The sequence below is a fragment of the Protopterus annectens genome, chromosome 8.part0, assembly GCF_019279795.1.
Source record: "Protopterus annectens isolate FY-2018-M chromosome 8.part0, PAN1.0, whole genome shotgun sequence".
Lineage (NCBI taxonomy): Eukaryota > Metazoa > Chordata > Ceratodontiformes > Protopteridae > Protopterus > Protopterus annectens.
Window position 1 is genome coordinate 312,769,852 of NC_056741.1, and position 26,128 is coordinate 312,795,979.

Below are 26,128 nucleotides of genomic sequence, written 5' to 3' on the forward strand. Positions count from 1 at the left end.
TTAATGAAGAGCACTGCATAATATGAGAGATTGGGAAGATGAAAAGTGCTGTTTCAGAAGTTATAGAACACCCCCCCCCCCTTTGCAAGTACCGTAACATCTCATTGGATTTCTTGATGTTAGATTAAATATGCATATTTGAAGATTCAGTTTCACTTGCCTCCAAGAATTCCAAGATTCTTGGATGACTCAGCAACACAGAGGGGTTCACCATAACTATAAACCTGCTTGGTTTTCCGATCCTAGAAATTGTGGGGGTCAAAGAGCAGATCTGGATTTAGCAGGTTTCAGTAATAACCATTAAGTTTAAGCTATTGCACTAGAGTCTACTGATGTCCACTTCCAACTTGAAATGGACTTTTAAAGAATCCCTGCTATTTCATAGAAGGACTGACTCATCCACACAGACAATGAGATTATCGCTCTTTCAAACAGTTAAAGCATAAACAAAAAAGAGACAGAGGAGCAGAGATCCCATTATTACTGGACTAAAGGACCCAGAGATAGTTATAAAAAGTACAGAAAAACAGGAGCTGATTTAACATTTACTATGAAGCAGAGAGCTAAATAAAACAGCACTGAATCCAATGCAGATTAGAAGGCATGACAGTATCAAATATTTTGGAGAGGACAGAAAAGAAATCAAGAAGTTCAGTTCCTATACCTGGTCTAAAACTATGCCATTAGTAAAGATGTGTATGTTTTTTAAACAAGAAACATTTTTATTAAATCATGTATGACGTAGGCAATCACACATTTATACAAATGAAAACAAACCATATTGACAATTTTAATTGCAAATATAATATCACTTAGTATTTGAATGCGCTATGCAATGTTTGACAACGAGTTTTTACTTCTTCTAGTTAGACATCGATTCCCATTTTCTAGTAATTGCTTTTTTTTGGCAGTCACAGTAATTAAGACCTTACTATTTCTAGGCAATTACAATTTGGTATCATAGTTAAAAAAATAATAATAAATTTCCTTAGTTACACAAATTTGCCCACCCAGTATTTCTGGCAGAGCAGTCTGCAGGGAATCTTTAAAGTATGCCAACTCATTACACTCCCAGAAAATATGTTCCTGATTACTATGAAGCCTGACCCCACCAACAGGGTGCACTGTTTTACATGCACACTGCCATCATGGCCTAGTTGCTGCTGGTGCACCAATTTCTACTGGTAATATGCTCAGCTTCTGACTGCCAGTGGAGCAGTTGGTGTAGACGCCAGGATGGGAAAGCTGGCATCTACTAATTTCCATCCTCTCCATCACCACAGCTGCTAATTATGACTGAATCATAGTCCGGCATTTGCCCCTTTACACTACACAACCAAGCACTTCCAATCCAATTACTGCTTCAAGTTGAGAAGGTAGCTGTCAGGTTTTGGTGAAAAAGACCAGAGCAGCTAATAGTTCTTAAAAACACAACAGCAAAATCACCTGCAAACTTTGTAGCAATGACGAGCTCAAAATATCCAGACATCAAAGTCAGAGTTGATTCAAACCTTAAAATGCATTTTAAGCAATAATTCTCAGATGTATAAAATATATTTGAAAAATAAGCATCTAGACAGTCCCATCTATTCAGCTTGCAGAGGCTCTTTAGTTAAATGAAACTTCAAATCTCAGTGTTTAACTCAGTGGCCTAACAGGGTGTGCACACAAGGGTTGTCCTTGGTCTACAGTTTGGGTGAATACTTCTACAAGTGAAGGCAGTAAAGTAACAATCTTGTAATTTGTGCCACTAGAGATACAATAGCATTACTTTTTCCTGATATGCCCTAACTAATTTTAATACCATAAATGCAACACGTTTTTAAGAAGTGATCCTCTAACATTTCTTAACATGCTCTTATAACAAACAGAAAACCATCAAGAAACTAAACTCCAGAATGTTAACAACAAATTAATGTTTTTGCCAGTATTACTTCCGTCTGAAACATGCAACTCCCACATGCATATAGGCCATCAAAGCTTGCCTTTAGAGCAAACAACATGCATGTTGACAGAAATTCAGTAAAAATGTGCAGAACTGCAGCACTTAAAGAACAGGTAAACACAAATTAACTGAACCAGTAGCAGTCAGGTTTTGGTGAAAAAGACCAGAACCACGTTAACAATGAATGGGTCCAAGGAAAGTGAGACGCAAGATCCACCAAAGGAAAGGCAGCAGAGCCTGTAAGCAGATGGCACAGTGTCACAATCAGAAAATGAGATAAGTAGTAGCTAGGACCGGTTAAACTGCCCCAGTGTAGTTGACTGGGGGTTACAAATGGCAGCTTTACAAGTCAAAGAAACTGTTAAGCTAAATTTCATCAAATTACAAAACTGATATAGCAAAGTTCCAACAATTGCAGAAAAGTGAAATTACAGTGGTTACTGTAATGGCAACAGTATAGTGCTAGTACACAGAATTGGACACACCACACTGCTGCACTAGCCAAGATGGTCCAAAGACAATTATACCATTATCCATTATAACAAACACAGTTAGAGCCAGTGACATAACAGGCAAGCATAGTTGCCTTTGATTTTGGAAGGTCAGAAGGTTGTGGATTCTATTCCGAACCCAGGTGACTGGAGTAATTTTCCATTAATATCACTGCAGTGCACCATTAAGGGGTGTTGCACTAGACTGCGCTGTCCTTTAGATGAGACATTAAACAGATATCTCATCTGTCAGAATTGGTGGTAGAGCAGGTGGATGTAGATGATCCCAAAAAAGGGGGGAATTTCCTGACAAATTTCCCCTAGTCAGTTTAAATACCACCTTGGGTTTCCTCTGAAAAGTGGCTACTCACCTAGCTGGATTAAACCAGTCAAAGGATGGATAATGCTGCTAGACTAAGAAGACAACCATAACACTTTATTATACTTTACTAGTTATAAGCAAGCACCACTACACATCAAAAAAAATATAAGGTTGCACAAGGAATTCTCTTCCCTCCGTTACTGTCTGTTCTCTTCAACTGAAAAGACGTGACAGAATTTTATGGATGAAGAAAAAACCTTGCTTAGCCTGGTAGTTAATGCCAAACTAGTTTATGTGGGCCTGGCACCCTGGATTTTTATTATGTCCTCTCAGGCAGCTAGGCTGAAATTATTAAAGCACATTCTGACAGACTCTTGTTGATGCAATTTGGAAAGACGCACTAAAATTTTAACTTGGGGGGATTTAACAGTAAACTCCTCTTGTAATGGAATCATGCAATGCTGTAATGCTCTCTGGTGGAAACATAGCTAACAAATGGTTAAATTAAGTCTGTTGGGCTTTCAGAACTACCAAAATAAGCAACTTTGTTAAGGAAATGAATCCTTGTCAGTGTTCCAGTGGGCATAAGACTAAATCAAGGAGTACTGACAAGATACAAAAGACTTTCCAGGATTGAGACAGTACTACATAAGGGTGCCCACATAATGACTTGGAATGAATTTGTAGCACAGTTTAATTCCACTCAGGATGGGAAGGTCCTCTATGTATCCCCATTTAACCTAGCTTAATATTTTTATTTATTTCACATTTGGTTACCGGGATAGTTCAACTGATCAAAAAGAACCCATTTTCAGCAGAGGCCCAGGTAGAAAAGCTCCAAATGCAGACTCTAATGTACTAACATATAATGGTTACTACAGTGAAATACAGAATAGTAGTTAAGAGTCATGTGGCGAAACAGATAATTCAGCATTTTTACAACACTGGTGGCATGCAATGTATTGAACTTATCTTTATCTTAATATCTCGATGCTGATTTGCCCTTTTGGATTTAATGGTTGGTAGGTGACAGGGAAGACCCTACTACTACTAAAGGTGCCATTTCTAAGCCCCTGAAAATTATGGCTACAGACAAGATCCCTAGCACATATAGGCTTAAGAATTCACAAGAGAAAGTCCTTTACCCATGAGGTTCTTGGTAGTAGGTTGTTAGCACCAACTGAATGAAACAAGGGCCAGGTGTTTTCGTATTTTTGGTTAGTAATGTCTATTGAAATATTTTTACACTCCCAATTATGCATCCTACAGGTCCCCCAGTATGTTCAGAGGGAAATACAAACACTTTGTTACATATATTTTGGTAGTGCCTGGACCTAAAGCAGCTTAGATCTGAAATTCAGCACTGGTGCTCTCCCTTATGGTCTAAGAAAATAGTTTCAACTTCAGCCTTGTTTTTAATGGGCTTTGCCCTGGAAAGAGATTCAGAAATGGAGAAAGACAAAGTTTCATGATATTGGTGGGGAAAAAGGTAAAAAAGATGGAGAACTGAACCCCCCCCCCCCCAGGAATGGGTAAAACTTACAGAAGCATGTGATTTTGAGAGTAGCATTGATGATGATAGATTAAGGATTGTTTGTTTGTGTCTTTTGGCTTTTCCCGGTTAGGGGTCACCACAGCGGAACTCCGGTCTGCTAATGACTGGTAGTGGATTTTTACGTACCGGGTTACCAGCCCCGACGCACAACCTTCAACGAAGGCACGCCCCATTCACATATGCCTCCACACAGAAGACGCTCTATCTGAGAATCGAACGGGACAACGTCTTGCTATGAGGCGACAACACTACCGCAGCACCACCACCGCAGTATGATGATAGATTACTGGGAACCTGTTTCTCTTTAGTAAAGTTCAGGGAGCCCACTTAATTGTAGATGTTATCCTTAATCTATGATGATAGATTAAGGATAATATCTACAATTAAGTGGACTCCCTGAACTTTACTAAAGAGAAACAGGTTCCCTCATCTGCATAGGAGACAAAATGCATTCATAAACACAGGCTTCAAAATTATGTTTAGCTAAATGACTGTTACAGCTCTGTTAAGACAGTGCAATTTAATTTGCTTAAAATACCATCAAAGAATGGTCATCACATACAATTTGTTCTTTTGCTTTACTTTTTTTTTTTTTTTTTTTTTAATAATGTTAAATGGTTTTGCCTTCAACCGTTTTAAATTGACAAAGATGCATTATCCCATTTCATGGAAGTTATTTTGAGGTTATTAAAATGACAACCTTCTTTAAAAAAATGAAAAATAAGATTGCATGCTAAAGGAAGATGGAATGCACCTGGAGTAGTAGGAGAATAGAGAAATATACCACTAATGACAAAGAAGGAAACTGGCCAAGAAAAGGAGGTGGATATCTATCAACTAAAATAGATTTGTCTAACTGACCTAGGTTCATAAGTATTTCTAGGCTATTGAACTTGAAGGATCTTAAGAAGCCTAGCCTTATATTGTCATGGTAGATTTTAAACCTTACATTTTGTGAACAAACTAACCCAGAAGTGGGCAGAACATCTTGGGAATTTTAACTGCTGCCCCGCTCCATGAGGGACATGGGTGCTAAACAAGGGGTGAATTTGTGGTTTCCCATCCATTCATCCAAATTACATCCAAACAGTGTGCCTTACGTTGAGTGGAAGACAGTCCCATAGAAGAGGAATTCTCTGTTATAAGTATATGTTCCTCTTACCTGTTCTATTTATGTTGTAAGAGAGATCAAGATCATTCTATAAAGTGTTTATGCTACAGTGGGCATGTGAATCTATAATAGGTCTGACAGAATAGGGTTAGTTAAAGGTCTATAGCAAGGTACAGGTCATATCTTAGTAGGCTGTATGATACAGATATTAGCTTTTCATCAGCTGGAAAGCACTGTAACATACATGGTTAAATGACAGGATGAAGGCCTGCTGAAATTTTAAGGACTATAACCATGATCTTTGGAAGACTGGAATTTTAATCCAAATGTGGGAATTACATTAGTCAAAAGGAGCAAAACTGCAACAGTATTCCCCTCCTCTAAGATACAGCAACCTCAATGGTAGCAGGTATGGAGACAGCAGCAATGCACATTGAAGGGGCTTGGCACACATTCATTATTAAGAATTTATTTATAACACATATTAACTCAGCAAAATAATGCGTTTTTAAGTATGAAGAAAGGGTTAAAATGACTTAAGATTTCAAGTTTCAGTTGTTGGCAAGTGTTCCACATTCTAGAAATAGAAGGTTGACGGCTATGGTGACCGCCTTAAAAAACTCCAGCTATACTCTGTCGCATATTGTCTACTCAGAAGCGATCTCTGCTTAACATACAAGGCCATGTCAAACCCAGAGCTGTTGGACATGCTACACTTAAAGAAATCCCAATCACTCAGAGCCACACGCTCCAGGGATCTAAACCTTGTCATCACAATAAACAAAACATGCTGGAGGGATAGGTTCCTGACCCAGAGACTCCCCAGACTCTGAAATAGATTGCCCATACATGTCAAGCAGAGTGCCTCGCTGGCCCTCTTCAAAAAGAACCTTGATGATTGGATGGGAGAAAGGAAATTCCCCCCGGGGATCATGTCAGTTGCCCTGCTAGACAGGGGTCCAGGGAAGTAAGTAGTGTGGGAAGAAATAGCCAGGGAATTGTTATGGCTAGGCTTGTATAGGCCCTAGGGCTGATAGCCTAGTACCAACCTATGGAGCTGTAGTATTTACAAACTGTTTGATCATTAGCACTGGGTCCGTACTGGCTACAACATGCCAGCCTGCTTTGGCAATATCTTTCCACATCATAGTTTCATAGTATAGTACTAGGCTATCTGCCCTGGGGCATTTGTAAGCCTAGCCATAGTGATGTGGCTTTTGCCGCCCCATGAAATGGTACAAAAAATATACAGAATAAATTTAGAATACTGTGCCTCTGTCTACTAGTGACACAATGAAGGTCCCCTTATATAATAGAATTAGTTTACTGTGCCCCTGTCTAGCAGTGGCACAGATGTGACCCCTGGGGTAAACTTACGATCTCCCATCCACTCATCAAAATTTCTCTTGAAGAGAGTCAGTGAGGGGCTCTGCCTAATACGAACTGGGATCTTGTTCCAAAGCACGGGAAGCCTCTGGGTTATGAATCTATCCCTCCAGCATGTCCTATTCATACTTGTGCCGAGGTTTAAGTCTTTAGCTCTCATGGTCCTGATGGATTTGGATTTTTTGAGGTGGAGCATGTCCATCAGATCCTGATTGGACATGGCCTTGTACGTCAGGCAGAGATCACCTCTGAGCAGGCGGTATGCTACTGAACAGAGCTGAAGTTTCTTTAGTCTGGCAGAATAAGACATATGTTGGAGACCCTTGATCCTCTTGGTGAGGTACTTTTGTGGTCTCTCCAGCTGTTGCAAATGCCAGGTGAGGTACATACCAAATGGGGCATTGTACTCAATCATGGGTCTGATGAGGGAGGAGTATAGGGGTACAATGACATCCTTGGATCTGGATGTGAATCCCTTCATGATGAGGTGTGCAAGTTAGAATGTTTTTCTAACCACTTTGGCAACGTGGGTGTCAAATGAGAGGTCGCTGTCGACTTGGGTCCCTAGGTCTCTGATTACTTTTTCCGTACTCAGTGGGTTGCTGTCTATGTGATAATTTGTGGGTACTTTGTTTTTCCCAAAGGGGATGACTATACATTTTTTGGCATTTAGTTTAAGGCCGTGACTCCGGCACCAGTTGTCCGTTTCTGTGAGGCCTTTTTGTAGGATGTATGTGTCCGCTGGTGTATCGACTATGGCGCCTAGTTTGCAGTCATCTGCGAACTTTGTCAGCCACAGCCCTCCCATGTTTGCTTTAACATCTGAGAAATAAATGCCGAACAAGAGGGGTCCCAGGACAGATCCCTGTGGGACACCACTTGTGACTGGCTTAGAGTTTGACATTGCTCCAGCGATTTTTAACTTTATGGGTTCTGTCCTTTAGCCAGTTTGCAACCCATCTAGTGACATAAGGGTTTACGTTTAAGCTGTTGAGCTCATCTATGATGCCTGAGTGGGGTATTGTGTCGAAGGCCTTAGCCAAGTCCAGGTAGGCTGTATGGACTGCTTTGCCCTCATCAATGGCTCTAGTGACTGTTTCTAAAAAGTCAACCAGGTTCAAAAGGCAGGATCTGCCCTTTACAAAACCGAACTGGGTGGGGTCAAGTGTCTGTAGGTCCCCTATGTCTCTGTTTATGAGTTCCATAATGATTCTTTCCATAGCTTTGCAGACCAGGCTGGTTAAGCTTATGGGGCGGTAGTTTCCAGGGTCTGTAGAGGCACCCCCTTTGTGGAGTGGGACCACTGTTGCTGTACGCCAGTGTTCAGGTACATATCCCGAAGTAAGGCTAAGGTTAAATAGCATTTTTATGTGTGAGTTTAGCTCCTCTTGGAGTTCACGTAACACGCAACCCGGGATACTGTCAGGTCCCATTGATGCTGTGTTTTTAGCTTTGTTTAGGGCGGTTCTCACTTGGACATCTGAGATGACAGGGAGATTACATTCAGCTAGGATAAGTTTTTCTTCTTTTGGGGGTGAGGGAGGGGAGAAATTTGCACTGAACCTGTCAGCCAGAATGTTGGCAATATCTGTGGGTTCAGTGTATTTTTTGTTGTTGTGAACTAACTCTGAGCATATCTGAGGGTTTCCGCCCAGGTTTCTAACATAGCTGAAGAAGGCTTTATGGTTATCTTTAGTGTCCTTAGCGATTTTTCTCTCAAAGTTGGCCTTGGATGTTTTTATGAGAGAACGTAGTTTTCTGCTAATGTTGATCAGAGATGTCTTCCCTTCATGGGATTTTGCTCTGATGTGCAGTAGCTTCCTTCTTTTGTTATACAATTTGTTAATGGCTGAGGTCCACCAGACAGGACGCTTGCCTTTGGTGGAGAGGGACTTAGATTTATTTGGGATTGCATGATCCATGCATTCTTGGAGATGTCCATAGAAAGCATTTGTGAAGGATTCGCATTGTGGGATGTGGTATCCACTGGCACAGTGGGCTTAAAGGATACCATCTCAGTCTTAAGAAGAGTGAAGTCTGCTTTTGAGAAGTTTTTCACTATGGTCTTTTGTGCTGGGGTGGAGGTGGGATATGTATATCCAGGGTGATTAGTTTGTGGTCAGATCTCACTAGTGAGGGGTATACTTCGGTGTGGAGCATTTTGTCCCCATGTTTGTGATGATCAGGTCTAGTATATTATCTCCCCTAGTGGGAGAGGTGACTAGTTGTTCCAGTGCATTTGAATTTATGAATTCCAGGAACCTTTGGGCTAGGGTATTAGGGCTAGAATAATGTACCCAATCTATGTTTGGGTAGTTGAAGTCTCCCAGTATGATGGTATTTTGTGATACATTCATATCCTCCAATGTCTTCAGGAAGGCTGAATGGGGTTCTTGAGATTGGGAGGGTGGTCTGTAACATGCTACCAGTTGTATAGCAGTTTTGCCTATGGTTAGTTGCACCTGTATGGTCTCTGATGCTTCATGTGTTGCTACTAACCTGGAGGTGTGGGTGTCCTTGATGAATATGGACACTCCCCCTCCCTTTGTGGTTCAGCCCGGGTTTTGGGGCCGAAAAGCATGATACGAGGTATAGCCTGGTAGCGCTGGGGTGCTCTCAGGAGCCTTGAACCAGGTTTCAGTTACTGCACAGACGTCGATGTTCTCCATGCTGAGGAGTGCATCAAGTGCCTGCATCTTGTGATTTAGTGTAATGTAGTTTGTCAATTTCCCTTATCATCTATATTCTGTCGAATCCTATTTCCACAGATTACTGCTAGTGGGGTTCTTTGCTCCCACATGTATAAAGCTTATGCTTTGTGGCAGTAATCCTAGCTGATAATGACAAAAACATTCTTGTAAACGTCTACCACAACAAACACCAGCCGTGTACCTTCAAACATGGCCATTCGTACTGTGTGCGACATCAAAATTAATCGACACCAAGTATCAAGCCAAAGAAACCCACTGACACCATCCTCCCAGGATAGCCAACATTTGTTCACTACTAACCTGTGTCAACTTACTTGGTACTACACCTTCAATGAGCAAACATTCAACGAAAATGCAGTAGCAGTCTGCAAAAATAATACACTAAGAGCAGCAACAAGTTGTGCTAACGAATCAGCTATCCTTTTTGCATTTACAGACTACATTTAAGCCCACACGTTACAAAGTAACATCCGGAATACAGTGACAGGGACACATGCGACTTCCCATTTCCAATAACAAAAATATCTACTGCAGCCGTAAGAGCAACACATGAAATCTTCCCTTTAACCTTTCCTCTCGTGACCTTCAAACTCCGCAATTTACCGGAAGAGGAAGTTCCCAGCAATCTATTGTAGCAAGTATCACCGTACCAGGGCTGAATTTCTTAAAAAAACACCACTAGAGGACGCCCAACCTTTGGATTTGATTTCAGGTGGTTATTGTTGATATAACACTGTCATTTTCCGCATTGAAAAATAAAGAAGGGGTTATGGATGGATTGCAGAACTGGATGGTTTTGGAATGTACTATGGTGTAGGGAAACGTGGGCTGGGGACAAAAACTAGGCTAGCTGAATTGCCCGTAAAGTATCAATACTTTATTAAACGTTTAGGCAGGAAATATTAAGTACATTGAATTAAGTGATCCCTGATTACGTAAAACACAGCCTTTAGTGAACAAGCCAGATACATCTTACTACGCTTATTAAATGAAAGCTTAAGTAGAAAGTAATTATTATTTTTCTTTTGCGAGGGGGGCAGACTCCCCCGCTAATTCAACATACCAACTGCGATATTCGTTCCACTACAGTGAGGAAGAGGGTACATTTACTGAGGGCATGTTCGGTGGTTTCTTAACTGTTGTTATTTTGGGATTTGATGAGAGCCACAAAGCCTGCATTTCTCATTCCTCTGACCAGCTACCAGCACTTGTTACACTTGCATTTTTCATTCCCCTATTCTGCGTCCATCAGTTGCTATATTTCAAATAAAACACCATTCCCGCGTTGTTCTTTTGATGAACGCATTTATCAATATTCATTTCGGCAATTGAATGAATATTCAGCAGGTCCTGGAGGCGTATTTAGGGAGGGAATTGCTACTACGCTTCCTGCGAGGTGTTGTTCTAATATTAAAACAGTTTTACAAGAAATATGTTTCTTTCCGTTTGTTTACGGGAAATAATCTAACTGAGCTTCTAGATGTAGGATAGGAGCTGGGTAATGCATGTGTCCTCACGGGACGTTTTATTTACGTTGCTGTAGTTCTTTAGGATTTTTTCTGTTAGTTCAGTGACTTAAAGCTACCAGTCTTCTTTGTCAGGGTTTCTGTGGCTTTTCCAATTGCTTAATATCTTAAAAATAGCGCATTCTAAACAAGTGTCACATAAATAATTGGCCTAATAAGGAATACATAAAAAGTAATGATAATTTATTTTGATCTGGATTATGTGTTTTTGATGACTAAAAGGTCAGGACTCGTGTGTATCCCATAACGTGGCATGTGGGGACTGAATGGCCCAAAAAATCAGACTTGTATATAGAAAGTCAGGGATTGCCATTTCTTGAAACATTCCCTTTTCTCCAAAGTCTGGCAATCACAGAGTTGGTATAGGTAAGTTCGGGGGTTATGGGGGTTCACTGTGGCTTGCCCCTTGCAAAAAATAAGTTTAAAGGAGAAGCGCTCTGTTCCATATTCACTCTTCTACATTTGCAGTCAGGGTTATGGTTCAATAGAAAGGGAGTCGGGAGGAATAGATTGAAGTAAGGAAGTGAATGGAGAGTAAGGGGGTGTAAGGTACGAATAGGTGCTTGTTCATATTTAGGAATATCGTTTATCTTGGGGTTGTGCCAAAAGAGAGCAACATTTGGGTAGTAAGTATTTTAGAATGGCTTTAAAGGACTGACTGGACCTAATGGATACAGGTAAGGGGTTCCAGGCCTTAGCAACATGGCATGAGTACAGATAATGCTTAGCAGATTTCATAGGTTTACGAACAGAGAGGTGTTTTTGGTCATTGGATCGTAATGACTGATTGGGAACATAATTATGTAGAATGCTTGTGTAGTGCTAGACAAGCAGATGGATGCCGGATAACATTATAGGTGGTAAGAAGCTGTGTATATATGTTAGTTGATGAGGTAGTTCTAACCATTTAAGGCTTTTTTAGTGATGTACAGCCGTAGGTTTTGAGAGGGGTATTTGCTGCAGATTTAGCCACTTTATTATAGCATTGTTCACATTTTGATTTTTTTGTGATGCCAGGAGGTTAGTAAGGATGGGAGTGCCATAAAGCAGTGAGGGTAGGAGGTAATTAGTGGCAGGTGTAGTTTTAGTTGCATTGGTGAGAAGGTTTGGGCTCTGTAAAGCATCCCTAGTTGGTGAATGTTTTTATGCAGTTTGTGTATGCAGGGTGAATTTAAGATTTTCACATCATCCCTAATAATTTTCTATGGAAAGTGACAATAATGACTGTATTATTAAGAGAGGGGATTTTAAATTTAGTTTTTTTAAGATAGAGGGATATGAAGAGAAAAAGAAGTAGGTTGCTTTTTTTTTGTGGAGTTTGATAATGGATCTTGTCTCAGAAGTTTGAAATTTGCAGACTTCTGTGAAGGGAAATGGAATTCATCATGTAGCTTCTGTTCCATTTTGTGCTTGACATAATGGAATGGTAGAGTGAGCTCTAATGACATTGAAGACAAGGTTGAAGAAAATTAAAGGTGTGGCAGTGGATACAGTACTGTCAAGGTTCTTGTTTAACTGTAGTTAATCTTTGGGTGACAACAGGTTTTTGTCAGAATACTTTTGTTTCAAAGGCTGGAATCTGCATTTACCAGATTTGAAAACAAATCTGAGAAAAAAAAAAAACAGTACACTTAGAAACAGACTTTCAATAAAATATGCAGGCTGGAAATTTTGCATCAGTGATGAAGTTTATGCATGGAACTGCAGATGTAATGAGATCCCTCCATCTTCTGTAACCAACAGGCATTAGGACTGAACAACAGTCAAAACATTTCCAGTCTGCCAGGAACTTTCCCTTTCCCCATTATGCCCATCATGCAACACACATGTTAGTTCTCCAGTTCTTCTTTGTAATGCTTCACAGATTGTTAGGTAGAAACTAACTTCAGACTGCCACCACTTTTTTTTAATGTGTTGTTTTTCAAATGAATCGCATGTGTTTGGGTGTTTTTTGTTTGCAGTACCGCGGGGCTACAGTTAAACTATTCCAGGTGCTAGAAAGTCTGCTTTTCAAATTTTCCCTTAGAACTTGCTGGTTTCTCAGTAGTAGCAATAAAATCTGAACCCCTGTGAATAGCACTTGCTCTAGAACCTGCTGGAAAGCACTAGGAAGCCTTAAACTGATACAAGCACTCAACTCTCCTTGTTAATAAGGAAAAATTAATCGTAGGCACTAAACAGCCTATAATTGCAAAGTACCTTGCAAAGGTAAGGGAAAACAGTTCTTGTTCTTTACAAAAAAAACACCTAAACAGGCATGTCCAAGAGTCAGCTTCCGGTGATTTCTCCTATCCACCTGGTGAATCTGGGCATACTGGGGCAATGCAGCAACTGCCTCATGTACACAGACAACCCTCTCCTCCTACCACCCAGCACTACAACCTGTGAGAGATGCACTTACGTAGCCAAACTGGAAGCAAAGCTCTCTCCAGCCAAGATTGTGCTAGATAGTCTAGAGGAGAAGGTTAACACCTGCACTACACCTCAAGCAACACATAGCCCTTCAAAACTCACACCAACACCCACACATAGCAACACTAAACCCACATATGCGGAGGCCCTTAACATTAACCTGCCCAAGCAACAAGGACCTCTGAAACTGAAACACAAACAAACACCAGTCACAACCAAAGTGACACATAGCTCACAAGACCAGTGTGCCACCCAACAACAGCCCCTAAGGCAAGACAACATGCCCAACACTTTAGTCATAGGTGACGCTATAGTCAGGCACACTGACGTCCCACTCACTAGTCTATACAAGGAGAAAATTACAGTCAGGTGCCTGTCGGGTGCCAGGATCCGCCACATAACGCATGCACTCATCTCACTCCACAACAAGTACAAATACAACTCTGTCATTGTCCATGCTGGAGTGAAGACTTGAGACGTACCTCCCTGGACTACATGAAAAGAGACATGGAAACTGAGCATCCAAGTGCTCCGGATTATGCGGAACGCTCCGCATTTAATGACGAGCGAAGCCACTGTTCCGCATTGAACAGCTGTGGCTCCGCTACACGCATTCTGATTGGTTTGTGTACCGCATTTACTGCTAATCAGCATCGCGGCACACAAACCAATGCATAGCTCTGCTGCCCTTCCACATTACACAGCATTGGCTATGCTTCACAGTTTTTGATTGGCTTGTACATCGCATTTACAGCCAATCGTGAATGTGGTATACGAGCCAATCAAGTAACACTTTACGGGAGGGCAGGAGCCAATGAGAGCTCCCCATTGCAGGACAATCACATTCCAGGAAGCCTTTTTATGCCAAAATAATGGCTTGAAAAAGGCTTCCAGGAAGCAGTGATCTTTCAACAACAACGGCAGAAGACCGGGAATAAGGATGAAGCGGTGCCAGGAGGATCAAGATCATCAGCATAAGGCTGAGGTTTTGTTTTGCTGCCTGCCTGCTGGACAACCGGGGATGATTTTCGTGTACCATGTGGAGTCTGGGAATTGTATTGAGATGCTGGGGACAAGTTGGTAGAAGTTAGTATTTTTTATAAATGTAGCTGTGGCCAGGACATCCAAAAAGGATTCAATCACAGCTCTTTCATTTAAGCTATATTGTTTTGCAGATATTTAAATGAAATGTTTTTTAAGAAAGATTGCCTGCATACAACATGCATTATATAAGTTGAGGGGTTAAACTAAAAGTTTTTTGTCACTGTTTCCACTAAACGTTTTTTGTCACTGTTTCCATTAATGGTCCATAGCAAAAGTGAGCAAAAAGAAAAGTGAATATATTGAAATATTAACTGATTGTGTTATGTATATAATCATTACAGCCTAGGTTTCTCTGTAGTTAAAGCTTACTGATGCCACTGGACATCAAAAACCATGCTGAATACAGGGTATGCAGAGATTTTGTTTTAAAGCTGCAAAAAATATTTAATATTATTTGTGTTCTATTCATATGTATTCTAATACTGGTGGTATTTCTGTAAATATCTCTAAAATCAAGTGATATTGATATAACTACTAGCCTCATATGAAAGCTCACAAGTGTATGAAGAAAATGCTGCTGGCAGTATGTGTTGCTTGAATGGTTACTGAGATCATACAATGTGTTTATTTTGACTTATAAAATCTAGTTTAAGACCAGGAATAAAATGAATGCAAGCTTTGCAAAGATTATTTTGTGTTGAATAGTTTTCCATTTACAGTTTTCAAGTAACACGTATGATTCTAGAGATGAACATTTGTTTTCAACTGAGATTACAACTTTATTTTTTTCAAGGTAGTGTTATAAGACGGGTGGCCACGGTGGTGCAGCGGTTAGCGTTACCACCTCACAGCAAGAGGTTCTCTGGTTCGAATCTCGGCTCGGGCGCTTTCTTTACGGAGTCTGCATGTCCTCCCTGTGATTGCATGGGTTTGCTCCGGTTTTCTCCCACATCCCAAAGACATGCAGTAGGTGGATTGGACACTCTAAATTGGCCCTAGGAGTGAGTGTGTGCGTGTGTGTGCCTTCTGTGGAAGGTTGGGCGCCGGACTGGCAACTCGACACCGTAAAAACTCTACTGCCAATCATGAGCGGACAGATTATCCGCTGTGGTGACCCCTAACCGGGAAAAGAAGAAGGCTAAGTATTATAAGACCAATATTTAGTGTCTCTATTTTTGTGCAGCTTGTCCCCCTAGTATGTCTCTGAAAGTAATTACCAAGACATATCCTTTTCTAGCAATATTTCTAAGTTTATAAGAGCAATATTTAAAGCATCTGTATTTTTGGCTGTTTATCCCTAGTATGTCTCTGACAGTAATTGCCAACACAGAGCATGTTCTAGCAACTTTCTAAGTTTATAAGAGCAATATTTAGTGTCTTTTTGTTGTGCTGCTTACATTATTGTTGGGCTTTGTCCAGATTTCTTGCACTAAAAGCTTGAGAGGTGTGTGGATGGATGTCAAAAGTGAGCATCTTTATAGTAATGGGATGCTTTAAAGTATCCAGTTTTGTTTTCTAGTAGAACTTTAGAGTGTAACTTGTGTCTTTTCATAATGGCAAGACGCTGAACTGCTCAAGGAAAATAAAGTGACTCTATTGCGCTGCTGGTTGACATGTTAGAAAATGGGAAATTTTTCTAATTAAGTTCTAATTTTTTAATTCTAACTTCTAATACAGAAAACTTTTTAGTTTGAATTCTCTTGTCAATGCCTCAGGTTTATAGCAGTATTTTTGTCAAGTCTGGCTTTGTCCTTCACTCTACTCTGCTTTCTTTATCCAGTGGCATTTTTCCAGTAGTGTTTCCACAACTGGAAACTAAGCACATTCATGCCAGTATCACTACAACCTTTGTGTACTTTGGATCAGATGTTTTGCCATTAGTGTGCTATTTGGATTTTAAGGTAGGGACCGGCATGAATGTGAAGGTTTACAAATGTTGGGATATTTATGTGTGCTTCTGCTTAGTGTGTTTTTATTTTTCATGGTTGAAGATGTGAGATCTTGGATTCTTTTGGTCTTAACTGTTCCAAGACATGATGTCTTAAATGGCACATTCTTGTCAAAGTAGAGGGCCCTGGTTTTAAGTACCTTTTTAAGCACCTTTGCCAGGCCCAGACCTGGTGGTAAGACAGGGGTAGAACACATCTAAAGTGGTGAATATGAAATGCAAGTATCTACCATGATCCATGGCAGTGGCATGTTTCCCGCTGTGCGAAAATAGGGTGTTCCACATTTTGACCATTTGTCACACATTGTTAAGGTCTGTGTTCCACATTGGCCTCTTAAGGGGTTGAGACCTATGCATGGAAGAGCTCTCGGATCATGTGGCCCAGGCAGGTATGACCCTAGCCCTGTGTAACATCCTGCCTTCGCCCAGAATGATACCACAATATAAGGACAAAAATGATTGACTTCAACAATTGGCTAAGCTTCTGGTGTCATTCAAAGGGGATCCAGTATCCATCTGCCTGGGACGACATGATCGACAAACCATGATGCTTTGCCAGAAATGGTCTGCACCTGTCACCCCTGGGATTCAGTTTACTGGCTAAAGCTCTTGCCACCCCTATAGTGCCTTTTTTAGGTAAGGTTCAAAGGACAAAACCACCACCATAACAGATTCAAGCATGCAAAATCTGAAGGTAATGCTACTCAATGCTAGAAGCCCAAACCTCAAAATGCACTCTCTCGAGGCACTCCTAAAAATGGAGAACATCGATATCTGGGCAGTAACTGAGACCTGGTTCAAGGCTCCAGACAGCACCCCTGCAATACCAGGCTACAACTCTTACCACACGTTTCGGACACCAAACCAAGACCGAAACACTAAAGGTGGAGGAGTGTCCATATTCACCAAGGATATTCACACCTCCAGGCTAGTTGCCCAACACAATGCATCTGAAATTCTCCAGGTGTAACTAACATTAGGTAAGACTGCAATCCAAATTGTAGTTTGCTACAGATCCCCCACCATGCCCCAAGATTCTCACTACACTTTTCCAAACATACTAGAAAATATTAAGATACAACCAAACACCCTAATACTGGGTGATTTCAACTACCGTGCCATTAACTGGGAAAACTACTCGGGTACCAATACCTTTTCCCAACGGTTCTTGGAATTCATAAATTCCAATGCCCTGGCTCAACTAATCCATTGTCCCACCAGGGGCTCCAATATCCTAGACCTGGTCATTACCAACATGGGAGATAGATGCTCCACACCAGTGGTCATCCCCTCATTGGTCAGGTCTGACCATAAGCTAATCACCCTTGACATCCACATCTCACCCCCCAGTAAGGAAACCTCTGTAAAAAACATATCCAAAGCCATCTTCATGCTACTTAAATCAGAAGTGACAAACTTCATGACACCCATGCAGACGGGAGCTGAAAGTTCAACTGCTGAATCCTACACTAAGGCACTGTATGAGCATATCCACTCATGCATGAATCATGCCACCCAAATAGAACCAAGACGCTCTCCTCCAAAAAAAGAAGCCAATCTGGTGGTCCCCTGCCATAAACAAACTATACAACAAAAGGAAGAAACTGTTGCAGAAAAGAGGAGAATCCCAGGATGCAAAAAACTCTCTTACCAGCCTCAGTAAGAAGCTGAGATCCCTCATAAAATCCTCCAAAACTAGTTACGAAAATAAAAGTGCCAAAGATTCCAAAGACAACCACAATGCATTATATAGTTATGTCAAGAATCTAAATGGCAATGCTCAGATCTGCTCTGAGCTACAACAGAATGGCATTAAATATACTGATCCCAAGGATATTGCCAATATCTTGGCAGATCGATTTAGTGCCAACTTCACCCCCCACTCACTCCATAAAGAGCCCATCTCAATACCAAAAGATTGCCAAATTCCGGTAATCACGGCCACACAGATAGAAACCGCTCTCTCCAAAGCTAAGACTACAGCATCCACGGGACCAGATGACATCATGGGCTGTGTACTACATGAACTACAAAATGAACTGGCACCTCACCTAAGTGTCATGTTTAATCATTGCCTCACCTCAGGTTCATGCCCACTGAGTGACGCACAGCTACAGTTATCCCACTCTACAAGGGGGGATCCACCATTCCAACAGTCTGATGAGCCTGATCTGCAAGGGTATGGAATGCATTATCATGGAACTTATAAACAAAGACATTGGCAACCTTCAAACACTGGACCCCACCCAGTTTGGGTTCACGAAGGGCAGATCTTGTCTTCTGAACCTGATTGACTTCTTCAAATCAGTCTCCAGAGCTGTGGATGAGGGTAAGGTGGTCCAAACAGCCTATCTGGACCTTGCCTGAGGCCTTCGACACCACCACCCCCCCACTCTGGAATCATAGATAAACTTACTAAGCTGGGCATAAATCCCTACGTCACTCGATGGGTTGCCAACTGACTTATTGACATCACCCAGACTGTAAAAGTAGCTGACTCCAAATCCAGCTCCAGACAAGTGTCAAGTGGAGTACCTCAGGGTTCAGTCCTGGGACCGCTCTGGTTTGGCATCTACTTCTCTGAAGTGCAGGCCAACACTAAGGGATTCTGGCTAACAAAGTTCACAGATGACTGCAAACTGGGAGCCATTATTGAATCCCCAAATGATGTGGATATTCTACAAAAGGGCCTTACAGAAACAGATGCTTGGTTCCCGAGCCATGGGCTCAAGCTTAATGCCAAGAAATGTATAGTTATCCCCTTTGGGAAAAAACATGTACCCATGAATTACCACATAGGTGGCAGTACACTAAACACCGAAAATGTGATGAGAGACTTAGGGACACAGGTCGACAGTGGTCTCACCTTCGATAACCACATCGCCACAACAGTCAGAAAATTCTTCTATGTGGCACATCTCATCACTAAGGGCTTTTCAGCCAGAAAAAAGGAGGTCATTGTCCCACTGTACTCATCCCTCATTAGACCCATTATAGAGTACAACGCCCCGTTTGGTATGTATCACAAGACATCTGCAACAGCCGGAAAGGCCGCAGAAATACCTCACTAAAAGAATCACAGGCCTAAAGCAGATGCCCTATGCTGACCGTCTAAAAAAACTCCAGCTATACTCTGTAGCATATCGTCTACTCAGAGGTGATCTCTGCTTAACATACAAGGCCATGTCAAATTAAACCCTGAGCTGTTGGACATGCTCCACTTAAAGAAGTCCCAGTTCCTCAGAGCCACACACTCCAGGGATCTAAACCTTGTCATCACAGTGAACAAAACATGCTGGAGGGATAGGTTCCTGACCCAGACACACACCCCATACTCTGGAATAGACTGCCCATACATGTTAAGCAGAGCGCCTCCATAGCCCTCTTCAAAAGGAACCTTGCCGATTGGATGGGAGATAGGAAATTGACCCCGGGGGATCATGTCAGTTGCCCTGCTAGTGGGAAGAAATATCCAGGGAATTTTTATGGCTAGGCTTGTATAGGCCCTAGGGCCAATAGCCTAGTACCAACCTATGAATGTCTTCAGAGTGTGTGTGTGTGTTTGAGTAGTACATTTTTTTCTCATATTCTGCTTTATTATTTAATTCATTTTGGTCATAAACTTTCATTTTATTATCCTTTTTCCAGTTAGAAACTTTTTTTTCTCTCTGTTTCTGTGACTTTGGGCCTTGGACCAGTCCTCATAACATCCCAACCCCTTGGACTATTTTGCCTACTAGCATGCTTACTTGGTGTCTAATTTTTTGGGGTAAGGGTAGCAATATTTTGTGTGTGTTTGCTATCATGGTTTCAATCAGGTGACCTTCAGGAGATGTAGGGAGAAGTTACAAACCTTCTTATATGAGCAATCCTGCTTTCTAAGCCTTCTTTCTGAAGGAGGAGATCCATATTATTATTCCTGTCATAAAACTTTCACTAACACAATTAAAAAGAATGAGCATAGAGAGTCTTTTCTTCAGTGCATGTTTGTTTCTGTCTGGGCTTCTTATCCTATTTCTTAGCTGTTTGTCATGATGGATTCTTCTGCCTGCCACAAAACTATTAAAGAAGCCTCAGCTAGTCCTGCTGTGTTGGTTAAGATGCTAACATGTGTGATCATTGGCACCACAAATTCTGAGACTTCTTGTGCTAAATACATCCTAAGCACTCCAAGGTAAGTTCACTCGTGTTTTTCTTCCACCTTAAACTACAGTAAATTGGCAGAAGCTATGCTAAGGGTCCAAAAAAAGAAAGTCTAGAGCTCCCTGTCCCATCTAGTCTGTTCTTGGGTATCAAGAGCCTGCCAGAGCATTTTTCTGTAGAGCTGATATCTCTAGTACGTCTAACTTTGTTCATCAGGCTGCCAGTTTTGCTAACCACTGGTCTGCACCAACACCAGTGTAGCTTCTGGCATCATTCTCCCCAGCACAAGTATTAACCGTTAATCGTAGCTCAGGTGCCACTCTAATTTCTCCAAGTCTTTTGGGTTTCTAATACTATGATGGGAAAGGACCCCATTCCTAAGTCAAAATATGATTAAAGTTCGTGAAATTAGTATTGTTTTAATCTTTAATGTTAGCCAAAAATGCTCTTTGCAGCACCTGCAATGTGCCTGAAATGACTCCTTCAGTATTTTTTACAGAATTACATGTATCAATAGCATAACTAAATAAGACTGTAAATTATTTTTTATGAGACCCATAGCTCCTACTACTATTGGAACTGTTTGGGTATCCTTTTTCCACATTGCCCTCGTTTCTGCCTCCAAATCCTGGTATTTTATTATTACTTTGTGACTCTCTGAACATAAGACACTGTAATCACTGTGTGTAGCAATTTCAATGATCGATGCTGCTTTTGATTTTTCATGGACTACTATATATGGTTTTCTCTCATCTACTTTATAAAGTGTTGGTAATGGGTTCACCCATGTGATATAAACTTCATAATTCTCTATAATACTTTGTGGCTTATGTTTCCAATGTTTCTTAGCTCCTTCATTTTTGTAATGTTTGCACAATTCCCAGGGCAATAGTTTTGTCACATTAATATGCCTTTCGGTATACAGTGTATAGGCCCTTTGCCATTAGTGTATCACACCCAGTAACAAGATTAACTTTAATCCAATACTGGATTATCCTCTACATTTGAACTTCTGTTTCTTTTACTACTTCTATCCATTCAGCGTCTTTGTTATGTTCCATAGGGTCTTCATAGATATTTCTCAAAAATGTGTCAATTTCTCCTTTTTTTGGTGTTTCTATTCCTTTTGCTTTGTTTCCCAATTCGCTGTAAAACTTTTTTGTATCATCAATGAATTGCTTGTTTTGTACTTTTCCTTTATATTTATCTGCACATCTTCTAATTTTTTTCTGCCTGTACTGATAGCTTTAGTTTCTTTGCAATAGTGTATGATAGATCCTGTTATGTTCTAATACTGCTCGTTGCTTTTATCATGTCTATCTTTCTAAGTATTTTTATTCATCTGTTCTCTCTTCTCTACTCTTCTAACAGTGACACTCCATCTCGTAATTGCTTTATGGTTTTCTCTATTCACTGCTTCTGTGATGTTATTTTATTTCTTTCCTTCCTTTCCGTTATTTCCCTGTATTTTTGTGATAAGACTATACCTGTTATTCATTTAGCTGCACAGTAATATATCCTATTTACTTCTGTTATATCACATGCATTTCTGTTAATAGTCTTTATTAATGTGTTTGTTTTATCAGTCTTCTAACATTTTAGGTCTTACTGACTTTCTGTAATCTGTTTCTTTCATCAATCTTAATCTAACTATCCACCTCTATTAAATCAAGCAACTCTTCCCTTAGATTTTTTTTTATTCTAAACTGAGGGCACATTCTTTATTATCTATTTTCTGTGGGCATTCTATAGAAAGTTCCAGAACATCTTCCTGTGACATATTCTCTTCAGCTGCATCCTACGTCATCCATTGCTCTTTAATATGGGAACTCACTGGCCTATCACTCCACAACATTGACTGCACTAGAGTTGGCACCGTTTCCTGTTTCTTTCCTGGCTGTGCAACTTCAGCTGAACTTTTGTACTAGTTTCCTGCTGAAGACTCCATAGTATCTTCATGTGGTAACTGATCAGATGCTTCCCGTTCCACCTGTTTTTCCTTAATTTGAGGACTCACTGTTCCTCCATGCTGTGATTACCAGTGTTGGATGTTTTACACTAGATCCTTCACTTCACTGTTAATCCATAATTTCAGTTTCTATTTCTTTAATGTTTCCATTACTAATCCTATTTTCTGCTTCCCCCTTTGTTTTCTTGTTTTTTGTATTGTAAAATTTTCTAGATCCAGTTGCCTTTGCCTGTATTTCTCTTCAAATATTGTTAGTGCTGCTTTTTTGTATTGATTAATTTTTCTTTTCTCCATTGCATTAATATTGCACCATATCAATTTTTTTTCTTTCTTATGTCCATATTTCTTCTTCAGATGTCTCCCACTCCACCTGTTTGTCCTTACCTGGGGACTCATTGTTCCATCATGCTGTGATGTTAATGGAGTTGGATTTTCTACACTAAATCCTTCACTTCACAGGTATTCCATAACGTCAGCTTGTATTTGTGTAATTTCTGCTTTACTAATCTTCTGTTCTATGTTCCCCTTTGTGATCTTATTGTAAAACTTTCCATATCTGGTGCCTTTGTCTCTATTTTTCTTCAAATATCTTTGGAACTGTTTTTTTTTTTTTGCATTTATTAGTTTTAGCTTTCTCCTTTCTATAAATATTACATCATATCAGATCTTTCTTTCTTTCCCATGTCCATGTTTCGTTTTTATAACTTTGAAAAAAATCTCTTGTTTTTTTCTTTTATATTTTCACAGTTCTTCATTTGTTTCTTTTTCCAAATGGCCCAAAGTTTCTTGATTTGTATAATGTTTTTCATGATTCTGTTGTTTTAATGGATGCAAATTTGCATTTGAAGCTTTTGACAGTTTTTTTTTTTGTTCAAGTATTTTTCTTTCATCTAATTTCTCTCCATCTTTTTGAATACCTTCTATCCAGAAAATCTGGGCTTCTTGCATAATAGTAACAATACATCATTTTTTTCTTATCCTCAATAGTCCACTCTGTCATCTTTATGGCTCTTTTTGGCCCACCTAGTCTATTCTTGGGTATCAAGAGTCTGTCAATAAATTGGCAGAAGCTTTGCTAAGGATCCAAACAAGAAGGGTTAGAGTTCCCTGTCCCTCCTAGTCTGTTCTTGGGAATCAAGAGTCTGACAGAGCGTTTTTTTCCTTAGAGCTGATATCTCTAGTGCCTCTAATTTTATTGGACAGCATTGGTCATCAGGCTGCCAGTTTTGCTAACCACTGGTCTGCTCCAGCAGTGGTGTAACTTCTGGTGGTGTTCTACCCAGCGCAAGTATTATTTGGGTTAATCATGGCTCAGGTACCAAGCTGACATTAGTCATGGCATCACAGATCCCTACATCACTGCTGTTTCTTTTGTTAGTACTGGCACAGAGGTTTCCACTGTCAACATCACTGGTGGAGCTTCTGTCATCAGCACTGGTGCTGTGGATTTTAGTGCTAGGTCAGTGGACTAGCTTCTAGGCATTACCCTTGAGACTAGCTATTTAAACATCAGTACACTGAACTTTGAAGGACACAGGTTTTCTTTATTGCCTCAAACATAGGGATCATTTATGCTTGTTAAGCAGTTTCTGTTGCAGGGAAAAGGTTCTTTTGGTTTTCTGCAGTCCTCCTCACTCATGTTTTCCATAAAATAAGCCCTATATTCATCTGATTATGATGCCTCCCCAAAGAAAAGTATAGGAAACCTTGGTTAAAACCAACATCATCTAGCTGTCTGTGAACTCTTCTGTGGAAGACCTTGAATGAGGAGGAAAAATAAACTCCCTCCCCCCTAACTGAGAAAACCAGAAGATTGGCGAGTACTTGCAACTGATGCAGTTTTCTTTTGTGTGTGTGTGTGGAGGGGGGGGGGTGACCGCTATTCTTTCCCTTCATTGTAGACAGCAGAAGGCCTACCCTCCGGTCTTCCTGGGTACTTCTTTATCAGTGTTCATTGACATTCTCAAAGCTGCCACCAAGGTTACTTGGGAGAACTTTAATATAGTGTACTCTATTACAAAGAAAGCAAACTGTGCACTCTGGCAGCCACCAATGATGTTCTGTTTGGGCAGTGCCCCTCCAAATCAGATAGTGATTTCTGTAGCAGGCCTAGAAAAGGCTGCAATACTACAAAGCCTAGCTGTCCATTCTGTGGATAGAGAATCTTATGTACTCCTGTCCACCATGTTATCTTTTTGGGTACTAAGTTACCAAACACGTATGATATATTTCTAAAGAGATTTGGCATAAGAACTGTACCAGGCATTAGAAGGGTTACAGAATTAACAACTTCAGGAGGATTTACTGACTCAAGCCTGAATCCCCTCCAGTATGAGCTATATTTTAGTTTGTACTGAGGGAGCTATACTAGTTACAGGATCTGGTCTTGTCATGCACCCACACTTCTGGCTCCAGTTGTCTTTTTCTGAGGACATTAAATAAAAATTAATTTGTGTATTAACTAAGTTAGTGGATTGATCCACAGAGGTCCATTTTAGCTACAGTCCAGGAACAATATCTAGCTAGACAAGTGATTTGCTCACAGTCACACAAGAGGCAGAGGGAGGCTGAAGGAATCAGATCCTGTAGTACTGGAAAATGAAGTACAAGATAACAGTACAGTGCCTTAAACCACTGCACTAACCACCAGACATGATGGTGACCATTTTCATATCCCCTATTTCAGGACCCCTCCAGTTTGGGGAAAAATACAATACCTGCTATACAGGGAAAACAGAGCAAAACCCACCCCTCACTGTTGGGGAATCAGATGGGACATACAGCAGTAGACGTAGCAACAGAAGGATACTAGAAAGACACAGTCCCCCAGCCTAATTTCCAGTAAAGTCAGACCCCAAGAGTAAGGGTTTTCAGCACTTTTTGAGAGGATGCAGCCCATCTATGAATGGACAGCAGTGGCCCTGTAACTTGGCCAACTGTGTCACTCTGGAAGAAGTTGGGGATGATCTTTTCCTGCAGTTATCTGCATGGCAGAAAATAACATGGGGCAAGCATAAGTGGGATATAATATCCAAAGGGTACTTGGTACTCATTTTAGCCCTTCCCCAGCTGCCTTGTTTACCTTTGCCAAACATCCCACCCCAGCAAAAGTAAGCAGCAGACAAAGAGGTGTTAAACCTCTTGAGAAAGAAAGAGACTTCCAGGAAGCCCTCACCTGAACAAAAATAGTATGCTTTCTGTTTTTTTAGAGATCCAGTAAAACAAATGACCTCAAGCATGATATGCAATTAATAATTAGACCTGCTGACAAAGAAGGGCCATTGGCTGTTACGGATAGAAGTTATTATAAACAAACAATGGAAGCTATGTTAAATGATGTGAATGTATATGAAAAGATAGATATGGGACAACTAGATAAATGTATTATGAACATCAATCACACTATTTATGACTGTTTACAATGTTGCATTATAACACAAGAGTTATTTGAATATTTTTTAGTCAAGGAACCTCTTATACCCATCATCCGGGGAATTCCAAAAATACATAAGCACCCCATACTACCACCCATGTGACCTATAGTCACAGGGAGGGGATGGTGCAC

The 26,128-nt window shown here is 40.6% G+C and overlaps 1 protein-coding gene across 3 annotated transcripts in view; it reads right to left on the reverse strand.

Annotated features, from left to right (window-relative positions):
* The window catches only part of MRPL24 (mitochondrial ribosomal protein L24), a 307,204-nt gene extending 296,341 nt beyond the window's left edge, over positions 1-10,863 (reverse strand). Inside the window, exon 1 of one of the 3 annotated variants that reach the window (XM_044079808.1) lies at positions 10,585-10,863. In XM_044079808.1, coding sequence (XP_043935743.1) covers positions 10,585-10,627 — 43 coding nt within the window. In that variant the 5' untranslated portion in view covers positions 10,628-10,863. Of the gene's footprint in view, positions 1-9,821; positions 10,113-10,584 lie in introns of those variants that run through there. The other 2 variants (XM_044079809.1, XM_044079810.1) reach the window with 2 other exon arrangements.
* Positions 10,864-26,128: the final 15,265 nt, after the last annotated feature.